At 52.3% G+C, this 10,926-nt stretch overlaps 1 protein-coding gene across 1 annotated transcript; it reads left to right on the top strand.

Moving 5' to 3' along the window:
• Positions 1-3,734: 3,734 nt before the first annotated feature.
• On the top strand, positions 3,735-6,358 carry ZNF575 (zinc finger protein 575). Its single transcript, XM_043598715.1, is given in 5 exon segments — positions 3,735-3,873; positions 4,154-4,268; positions 4,646-4,843; positions 5,316-5,840; positions 5,843-6,358. Coding segments are annotated over 3 exon segments (738 nt in total). The 5' UTR covers positions 3,735-3,873; positions 4,154-4,268; positions 4,646-4,761; the 3' UTR covers positions 5,974-6,358.
• The last annotated feature ends 4,568 nt before the right edge of the window (positions 6,359-10,926 follow it).

Here is a 10,926-nt window from a genome sequence, read left to right as displayed (position 1 = left end):
TTTTTTTTAATTTTTTTTTTCAACGTTTATTTATTTTTGGGACAGAGAGAGACAGAGCATGAACGGGGGAGGGGCAGAGAGAGAGGGAGACACAGAATCGGAAACTGGCTCCAGGCTCCGAGCCATCAGCCCAGAGCCCGACGCGGGGCTCGAACTCACGGACCGCGAGATCGTGACCTGGCTGAAGTCGGACGCTTAACCGACTGCGCCACCCGGGCGCCCCCAGAGTGAGCCTTTTAAAATATCAATCACAGCAGCGCCTGGGTGGCTCAGTCAGTTAAGCATTGGATTTTGGCTCAGGTCGGGATCTCATAGTTTGTGAACTCGAGCCCCATATCCAGCTCTTCGGGCTCTGCAGTGACAGTGCCTGCTTGGGATTCTTCTCTCCCTGCCCCTCCCCCACTTGAGCTTTCTGTCTCAAAATAAATACATAAAAAAAATTTTTTTTAATGTCAGGGGCGCCTGGGTGGCTCAGTCGGTTAAGCGTCCGACTTCAGCTCAGGTCACGATCTCGCGGTCCGTGAGTTCGAGCCCCGTGTCGGGCTCTGGGCTGATGGCTCAGAGCCTGGAGCCTGCTTCCGATTCTGTGTCTCCCTCTCTCTCTGCCCCTCCCCCGTTCATGCTCAGTCTCTGTCTCAAAAGTAAATAAATGTTAAAAAAAAATTTTTTTTAAAAAGTCAAAAGAGGCGCCTGGGTGGCTCAGTCAGTTAGGCGCCTGACTTCCGCTCAGGTCATGCTATAGCTCCTGAGCTCCGCATCAGGCTGTGCCTTGACAGCCCAGAGCCTGGAGCCTGCTTCAGATTCTGTGTCTCCCCCTCTCTCTGCCCCTGCCCCGCTCTGTCAAAAATAAGTAAACATCAAAAAATTAAAAAAAAAATAAAATAAAAAAAATAAAATAAAATGCCAACGACAGATTAAAGAATCACAGAAAACAAACACAATGTGTGGATCTTGTTTAAATTCTGATGCAGACGCAACAAGTGTAATAAAAAGATATTTATGGGATATAATGTCCGGCATATAGCTTCAAAATCATCTGGGAGGAGTGGGTGGGGGAATGAAACATTGGCCATCAATAGATAATTGCTGATGCCAGCCACTTCTATTGTTAACAATTCTAGGGGCGCCTGGGTGGCTCAGTTGGTTGAGCGTCCGACTTCAGCTCAGGTCATGATCTCACACTCCGTGAGTTCGAGCCCCGCGTCAGGCTCTGTGCTCACAGCTCGGAGCCTGGAGCCTGCTTCAGATTCTGTGTCTCCCTCTCTTTCTCTGCCTCTCCCCTGCTCATGCTCTGTCTCTCTCTGTCTCAAAAATAAATAAAAACATTAAAAAAAATTTAAAAAAACAATTATATTCTCACGCTTTCTGTATGTTTGAAATAAAACATTGTTCTTAAAAATGAAAAGCAAGATATGCAGGGGACAATGGCAGAAATGTGATAATGTGAAGAAATGACTCTTGGGGCGCCTGGGTGACCCAGTCGGTTAAGGGTCTGACTTTGGCTCAGGGCATGATCTCACAGTTCATGGGTTCAAGCCCCACGTGAGGCTCTGTACTGACAGCTCAGAGCCTGGAGCCTGCTTCGGATTCTGTGTCTCCCTCTCTCTCTGCTCCTCCCCTGCTCGTTCTCTGTCGCTCTCCATCTCTCAAAAATAAATGAACATTAAAAAAAATAATAAAATAAAAAGAAATGACTCTAAAGTTTGAAAGTTGTGATAATGATATTTTAGTTGTGTTTCAAAGAGAGAAAGAGAGTCCTTATTTTTTAGGAACACAGGTTTAAGTGTTTCTGGATGAAATGTGTGGAATTTACTTCAAAATAACTCAAGGGACTTAATGGGGGAGGGGATGATGGAACAAAATTGGTCATGTGGGTGATGGGGCTGGTTATACTCTTCCTTTCTTTTGGTCATGTTTGAAATTTTCCATAAACTAAAACAATTTTCTAAAAAAGAGTATATTGAGGCCCCTGGGTGGCTCAGTTGGTTAAGCGCTTGACTGTTGATCTCAGTTCAGGTCCTGATCTCAGGGTCATGAGTTCAAGCCCCATGTTGGAGTCCACACTGGGCATGGAACCTACTTTAAAAAAAAGAGAGAGAGAGAGAGAGTATATGAAGACCTAAACTAGTTCATGCCACTTCCCATATTTAAACCCCTTCCTTGGTTTCCCACTCAGCTAGACCTCTCTCTAATTCCTTGACCTCAAGTTCTGTATTGCCCCCAACGTCTATCTACTCGTCACAGAGAACTTCTGGCTGTTAATCCTTTCCAGCGTTTATTTGATACAGATTTATTGGACACCTACCCTGTTCTGGACAGAGGGTGAACAAGGCAGACAAGTTGTTCGTCTTAACAGGGAATACATTCTAGAGGACAGGAATACTGTATTAAGTGCCTACCAGGGAGATGTGACAACAGAATAATGAAGGGAAGGGAGCATCATGAGCTACGGTGGACAGGGGAGGCCTTCTGCAGTGGTAATATTTGAAATGAGATCAGAGTGGGGAGTCAGACAAATATGTTGATGGAGGAATGACCTTGGGGGAGGACATAGAGAACCGCTAGTGCAGAAGCCCTGAAGTAGGATGGACCATGGGATGGACCAGCCCTGGAAAGAAGGTGAGTTTGGAGGATGGAGGTAGGAAAGATCCCCTGAACGCAGCATGTTCCTTCCCACCTTGAGCTCTCTGAACTTGCTATTCTGGCCTATTTGATTCTATCACGGCCTATTTCAATGCACAATAAAAACAAAACGTAATATTGGTAACATGCATTGAGCACTGTAGGCACTGGTCTAAACTTTCCATTGATTACTGAATTTAATCCTAACATCCCAGAAAGATGAAGGGACTTGGCCAAGGTTACACAGATAGAAAGTGGCCAAGTCAAGATTCCAAACTGGTTACCCAGGCAATCCGGCTCCAGAGTTCGAATAACCCTACACCTAACACCCAGGGCTCCCAGGACTCGCCAGACCTTATCACACTGAAGACCCACCCATGCAGGGCATTTTTATGGGCACTTCACGGTCATTCCCGTGCTGGGCGGGAAAGTGCACCGTCACGGCCCGGGGAAGGGTGCCAAGCGTGGCACCCAGGGCCTGGCACCAGGAGATCCAACCCTCCCAAGAACTCCCGCTGGGATATTTCGGGAACCGCCGTCCCCCTCCCCTTACCACATCGGGGCCGGGGCATTGGGGTAGGAGGGGCTGAGATTCTTGAATCACCCAATGGCGAAGGGTGCCGGGGGCCTATGCAAATAACACATTTTTTATTGGACCTCAGCTCTCTCTGAACCTGGAGTCTCACCCCGCCCACTCACGAAAAATTGGCCTGACTTCTTTGCAAAAGCCTTGGGCAGACGTTCCTTGCAATTCCCTCCGGAGAGTGAACTCAGGCTCCCAACGAATTCTCGAAAGGAAGGGGGACACAGAGAGGGAAGGTGCCTATGCTGGGCAGTGTCTCAGTGATCTCTAAACCCAGTTTCCCCGAGTTAGGTCCTGCACGTGCTTGACTCCACTCAGCCACCGTAGGCCCCGCAAGCCGCAGTACACTTTCCTATAGCCCTTAGACTAGCTCCGCGCTTGCTCACCAACTTGCCTGCCTCGCGCACCCACCCCTTCGATTTCTTCTCCCGCGGCAGCCTCAGCTGGCCGCGACTGCGCATGCGTACTGACGCCCCCACCGGGCCCCGCGTGGGAGGAGTGGATGGAAATGAGGCTGGGCAGAGCAACTCGCGCACCCTCCCTCCCCTCCCGTCGCTGGGCGCGCGCCGGGAGGTGCAGCTCCGCCGCGTCCGAGGGCAGCGCAGCAGCTGCAGCGGCCGCTGCGGGAGGGGCCCGGAGCCCCGCCCCCGGGGAGGGGCCTTCCGCAGGTGAGCCGGGCTCGGGTCCGGGCCTGGATGCCTGGGTCTTCGGGAAGTGGATTGGGGGCTGGACGCCAGGATCTCCCGGAAAAGAATCGATTGGAGTCCTGATGCATAGGTTCCGGAGGGACTGCATTGGTGCCTGAGCCTTGGTAGGGTGCATTGGTGCCCGAATGCCATGATTCCGAGGGGTGCACTGAGGCCCGGACGCCTGAGACCCCGAAGGAGAAATCCGTTAGGCGTCTCTTAATCGCAAGACAGGCCACATTCTTTCTGCATCTCCCTCCAGGTCTCCCCTCTACCCTCCACGCTGGGGATGAAATTTAGCAACAAGAAGGAAGCAGTTCACGCGGCGTCCATGGACTGAGACTAAACCGCGACTCCGGTAAAGCTACCTATTGGAGGTGAATCCCGCCCACTGAGCTCAGGCCCCTCCCCTGGGACAGAGTTGTAAAAGACCCGCCCACCCCGCTGGAAGGCCCCTCCCCTGGGTCTGAGTGGCTTTGGAGCCTATTTATATGGCCCCGCCCATTCCCGTCTTAGTTTCCACTGCTGGGAGGTTCTAATGGGGGGAGGTCCCGCCCACTGTGGATCCAGGCTTCGGCAGCTCCGCGCTCAGGACCGCCCCAGAGTTTAAGTTGTAGAGGCCTCGCCCACTCCGTTCAAGGGCTCCAAGCCTGGGTCTAAGTTGCAAAGGGTCACGTTTGCATAAACCCCCGCTAGTTGTGCTTTTAGGCTCCGCCGGCCCACAAGCAACACCTGCCCTGCCTTTGGATTCCAGACTTAAGACCTCGCTCCTAAAACACTGGTCCGTGATTTTAGGCCCGATAGCCTATCCCCATCAGCCTGATCATCACCGGCGTGGCCTAGCTCCCTCTGGGTTCCTGGGCCAGCAAGATGCTGGAACGAGATGCGGAGTCCGCGGCCGGGGACACGGATCCTAGTCCCACCGGCAAGGAACCTATAACCAAAGGAGGAGGTGAGAGCAGTCCCGCCTGTGAGTAGGGGGCATTCTACAGGAATTGGGGCCAAGAGAATCACATTTTGAGGGAATCTCAGGGCGAAAGTTTGAAGGCCTAGGGTGATGGCCATTTGGGTTGCTCCGAATCGCGTTCTGGGGAATCGTACTATTTGGCGTTGGGGAAATTCAGTGATCATTTTTGGGGCTCAGAAAATTCAAGGAGGGTCAGGGGGTTTGATATGTGGAATTTCAGGGTGATCACTTGGGAATGTACTGGAAACGAACATCTTAGTCGCTTTGGGGTTCCAGCTCCGTAACCCTTTGGAGCCCCTTAGGATGATCATTTGAGGAATCTCAGTATGACCCTTGAGTGTCCAGATACACTCCAAGTATCAAGGCTGGGACGGGGTGGGGGGCGGGGGAGGGAAGCCTGGCCTAAATTCAGGTTGTTGGCTGATGCCTGGAGCCCACCCGCCCTCCTGTCCTGTAGCTCCCCGCCAGGGCTCGCCGCAGAAGCCCAGCCAGTCGGTTCCCGGGCCTGCCACGTCCGCGGGGGCGCCTTCTCGACCCCGCCGGCGGCCCCCGCCCCAGCGCCCGCACCGCTGCCCCGACTGTGACAAGGCCTTCTCGTACCCGTCCAAGCTGGCCACGCACCGGCTGGCACATGGCGGCGCCCGCCCGCATCCGTGCCCCGATTGCCCCAAGGCCTTCTCCTACCCCTCCAAGCTGGCAGCTCACCGCCTCACCCACAGTGGTGCCCGCCCACACCCGTGCCCACACTGCCCCAAAGCCTTTGGCCACCGCTCCAAGCTGGCCGCCCACCTCTGGACCCATGCGCCTGCCCGCCCCTACCCGTGCCCGGACTGCCCCAAGTCCTTCTGCTACCCCTCCAAGCTCGCCGCCCACCGCCACACCCACCACGCCACCGACGCCCGCCCTTATCCTTGCCCGCACTGCCCCAAGGCTTTTTCCTTCCCCTCCAAACTGGCCGCCCATCGCCTGTGTCATGACCCCCCACGGCGCCGGGCAGCCAGGCCACGGCCCGGCATCGCTGCTCCAGCTGCGATCAGGCCTTTGGCCAAAGACGCCTCCTGCTCCTTCACCAACGCAGCCACCACCAGGCTGAGAGCCAGGGGGAGCGCGAGTGAGCCCTCCCCTTGGCTCACAGCGCCCCCCTGCCGCCAGCCCCGGTCAATGAAGAGGTGGCATTTCTAAGCTGGGCTGTATGGACTTGCCTCTGCTCCACGCTGGGCTCAAACTTACCGGGCTGAGGACTTCTGCTCACCTGTTTGGGGAAGGGAAAGGTGTCACCCATAGTTAGCACTGGGCCCCGAACTATGGGTTTGGAGCTGTGGGTTGAAAGCAAGTCCTGGCTCCGGTTTCTTCCCTCCTATTCATAAGGCGAAAGTAAAAAGTCTGCTAGCACCGGGGGTTGGTGAGGAATGTGGGGAAACAGGGTCTCTCCTTATTGTGAGTTAAATTGGTGCCTGCATTTTGGCCGTTTTGACTGTATCTATAAAAAATTTTAAATGCACACATGGTCGTGTCAACTATTCCACTTCTAGGAACTTATCCTGTAGATAAACTCAGCACGTTGAAATAGGCGTAAGGGTGAGGATGTCCACAGTGGGATGGTTGTGGCCAAAGACAGGAAACAATCCAAGTGCCCATTGGTAGGGGACCAGCTAATAAATTCCTGTAGGGCCACAGAATGGACTATGTTGCTGTAGGAGAAAAAAAAAAAGTCTACTTGTATAGATGGGGAAAGAGTCCCTAAATATACTAAATAGTGAAAGCAAGAACAAAGGGTATACTACCAAGAGTAAAAAAAAAAAAAAAATTAAATATTTATTTTTGGGGAGGTCACAAGCAGGGGAGGGGCACAGAGAGGGAGACACGGGATCTGAAGCAGGCTCTGTGCTGACAGGCTGACATCAGCGAGCCTGATGCAGGGCCCGAACTCCTGAACCTCGAGATCACGACCTGAGCTGAGCCGAAGTCGGACACACTCAACCGACTGAGCCACCCAGGTACCCCAGTATAATTTTTTTTTAAAGCTCAAGCTTTAGAGCCAGCCCTGACCCACCACTGGGGGACCTTGGACAAGCTTTGACCCTTCTCTGGAGTCAGATGCCTTATCTAGAACATGGGAGTGTTATAAGGCCTTTATAAGGACGCAGGCATCATCTCTGGCAGTCACTTCCCTCCTGAAGCCTGTTTCTCCTGCTATAAAGTAAGAATGACTGAGATAACCTGGAGCTGCCCTTCACTCTTCAGATGTGTATTAAGTGCCCACAGTGTGCTGGCCCCTGCCCAGGGTGGTAGGAACACACCAGTGAACAAGACAAGCCTGGTCTAGTGAGGGAAGCGGGCACTAATCAAGTAGGGACCAAGAAAAGAAAAGAAGAAAAAAAAAAAAAACCTAAAGCGGGGCGGGAGGGGGTGGGGTAGGGGAGGCAGCCACCACCAAGAATTATTTCAATGTTGACATGGCCAAAGACGCCATTCAATGGATGACATCCGTGGCATGGGCTTGGGAACAGGCCAGTGAAAGAGAACCAGGAGCTCAGAAACAGACCTGTGCTTACCGGGGGTCCTGACTAGTGACAATCCCCACATGTCCATGAGGGCCTGACAGTATATGTTTGTAGGTTTTGTAGGCCACGGTGTCTGCTACAACTACCCCCACTCTGACGCTGTGGTACAAAAGCAGCTGTACACGTTATGATACATGGGTGAATGAGTGTGGCTGTGGTCCAGTAAAACTCTGCAGAAATAGTAGGTGGGCTGGGTGTTGCCCATGGGATGTCGTTTGCAGATCTCTGCTGTCGGTGAGTGGGGAAAGGACAGGCTAATCTGTGAACCAGCTGAGAGGTATGGAAAAAAAACCAAGTGGGACCCTGTGGAGGCAGAATAATGGTCCCCCAAAGAGGTCCACGTCCTAATCCCCAGGACGGGAGCATGTTAGTTTACACATGGCCGACGGGACTTTGCAGATGTGATTAAGGATCTTGGGCGTGGTTAGGCAGAATACTGGCCCCCCAAAGATGTTCAGTCCCTAATCCCTGAAACCCACAAATATGCTATGGGGCGAAGGAGAATTATGGATGAAGGAATCAAAGTTGCTAATCTGCTGACTTTAAAGGAGGGAGATTATCCCCTTGAGATGGGGAGATTATCCTGATTATTCCAGCCCCCCCCCCCACCAACATAACCAGAGGGGTCCTTATATGGGAAAGAGGGAAGCAGAAGAGTCAGAGGCCATGTGACAATGGGAGCAGAGACTGGAGGGATGCAGGGCCATGGGGCAAGGAATTCAGGCAGCCTCTAGACACCAGAAAAAGTAAGGAAATGGATCCTCCCCGGAAGGCACACAGCCTTGCACACCATGATTTTAGCCCACTGAGACTGACATTGGACTACCACTGACCTGCAGAACTGTAAGAAAATAAATTTGTGTAGTTTGAGGCCCCTAAGCTTGGGATAGTTTGCTACAGCAGCAATAGGAATCTTACAGATCCTGGTCTCATACCATACACAAAAATAAGTTTCTGGTGAGTTAAGATTTAAGTTGGGAAAGCAAAACAGATGGAAATAATAAAGGAGAATATCTTAGTAACCTCAGAGGTACAGAAGGAATCCGTACGACACGAGAAATGCACATCGTAGAGGAAAAGACTGGTAAATTTGACCATAAATCAAGTGACAACTATGACAAGAGATACAAGAAGAGTGTATATATACCTAGCACATACTATTTTTTTTAATTTTTTTTAATGTTTATTTATTTTTGAGACAGAGAGAGACAGAGCATGAACGAGGGAGGGTCAGAGAGAGAGGGAGACACAGAATCTGAAGCAGGCTCCAGTCTCTGTCAGTACAGAGCCCGATGTGGGGCTCGAACTCACGGACTGTGAGATCATGACCTGAGCCGAAGTCAGACGCTCAACCGACTGAGCCACCCAGACGCCCCTAGCACATACTATTATATAGAGGGTTAGAAAAGATATGTTTGAGGAGGGAGTGTTTGAGTTCAGATCCAAAATGTGTGGATGGAATGAGAGATGCTTTGTGGAAGTATCCAGCATAAGGGGTAGGACCGAGCAGGCAAGTGCAAATTAGCAGGCCGCCAGACCACAGTCCACTCAGCAAAGCCTTGGGGGAGGGGTGGGCGAGGGTGAGGATTCAAGTCCTTCCACACCCGGAAGTGCGGTTTGTATCAATGTTTACACACAGAGCTGTTCTGGAAGATGCCCTCTGCAGCAACCACACCAACATCCAAGTTTCAGGAACGCAAACGCACTTGAGGGGTGTTGATCTCTGGTCTAAACGTCATTGTACAGGTGGGGAAACAGGCCAGGAGAGATGGGATTTGCTTGTACCCAAACAAGGCCAGCAGGCCGGGACCTGATGAGCCAGGGTGGATCGCGTGTATAGCTCAGGCCAGCTCCTGCCTGAGGGCCTTTGCACTTGTTTTCCAGACCTCCCCTACTTCTCACTGCAGAGGAATTCTTCCTGCAGAGGAATCAGTCCCTTGAGATGCCTCCCCCGCTGACCTTATCTAAACCACGCCGCCCCGCCCATCACTGTAACACTGCCCTGCGTTATCTGCCTCACACGTTTATCACTGCTCAATGCTGCAGTCTCTCTCCCAGAGGAATGTCACCCCGTGAGTGGGGCCTCAGCTGTTTTTCACACTGCAGTTCCACGGCCTCACCCATAGCGGGCGCGGTGGGCAGAACAATGGCCTCCCAAAGACATCCACATCCTAATCCCTGGAACCCGCCAATATGCTATGTGGCAAAGGGGAATTACGGTTGAAGAAATCAAAGTTGCTAATTGGCTGACTTTAAAACATGGAGATCATCCCAGAGTATCCAGGTGGTCTCGAGGTAAACACGAGAATCTTTTAAAGGTGGCAGGAGTCAGAAGAGTCAACGTCAGGGTGATGTGAAAGACTCCCCTTGCCACTGCTGGCTTTGAATACAGAAGGGGAATCGGGGATTTGGGGAAAAGACAAGGAAGCAGATTTTCCCCAGAGCTTCCAGAAGGAACACGGCCCTGCCTACATCCTGAGTTTTAGCCCAGTAAGACCCGTTTTGGACTTCAGACCTCCAGACCTGGAAGGTTCTACATTTCTGTTGTTTTAAGACACCGGGTTTGGGCTAATTTGTTACCTCTGACTGCCCTTTGCTCTGCTCAGACCCCTTCCTGACCTCCCTGGCCACAGGATAAAGTCCAAGCTTTTCGACCTGGCGTTCACAGACCTTCGGGACAGCCCCGTCCTCTTGCTTTCTGCAGGGATGTCACTGTTCTCTATCTGTACGCTCTACTACAGCAGCCACTGAGCACTTGAAGTGTGGCCAGTGTGGCCGAGGAAGTAAATTCTTCCTTTCCTTTCAGTGCAGTTCGTTTAAATAGTGACCTGTGTCCGCGTTGGACAGCACAGCTGCAAGGGCTACGTCCACCCTTCCAGACAGATCTGCCCTTAAAGTCTCTTAAGCAACTGCCCCTGGGGAGCCAGGCTCGTTCCCATGTCCTGGCCTTGGCCCACGCCATGGCCTCTGCCCAGAATGCCATCCCAGCTTCCGCCCAGATTCTCTAACACACACACTCTCAGTTCCCAACTTAAGTGTGGTGCAGGCTTGAAGGGGGTCCAGGATTTGGGTGGGTTGATTAAAATGCCCCTTCCCCTATTTTACTTCCCAAATGAGGTAATGTAAAACATCCTGGTGACAGTTATACGGCCACTTCTGAAAGCCCTGAGAAAGGGAGATGTCCCTGGCGCAGGGGGGCTGAGACGGACTCCAAGAGAAAGGCATACCTCATGAGCACCCAGGCCTCCAGCCCAGGGCCCACGAGGGACAAACAAGACCCAGGAATGGGCTCAGAGGTTCAGAACTTCAGTTCCCTGCCACCACAGGGGTAAACGGCCAGGGAGAAGTCACAAAGAGCTTCTTCCTGACCAACCCCCTGATGGAGAGCTACTCGTTCTCTCCAGGACCCCAGGACAGGAGTCTCAAGGTGGCTGAGACACCTGGCCCTCAGAGGGAAGGAGAAACCAAACATAAGACAGAAAGCTGGGAGCCTCTGGGAGACTT

This window comes from Prionailurus bengalensis, chromosome E2 (assembly GCF_016509475.1).
Source record: "Prionailurus bengalensis isolate Pbe53 chromosome E2, Fcat_Pben_1.1_paternal_pri, whole genome shotgun sequence".
Lineage (NCBI taxonomy): Eukaryota > Metazoa > Chordata > Mammalia > Carnivora > Felidae > Prionailurus > Prionailurus bengalensis.
This window is presented reverse-complemented; position numbering and strand designations above follow the sequence as displayed.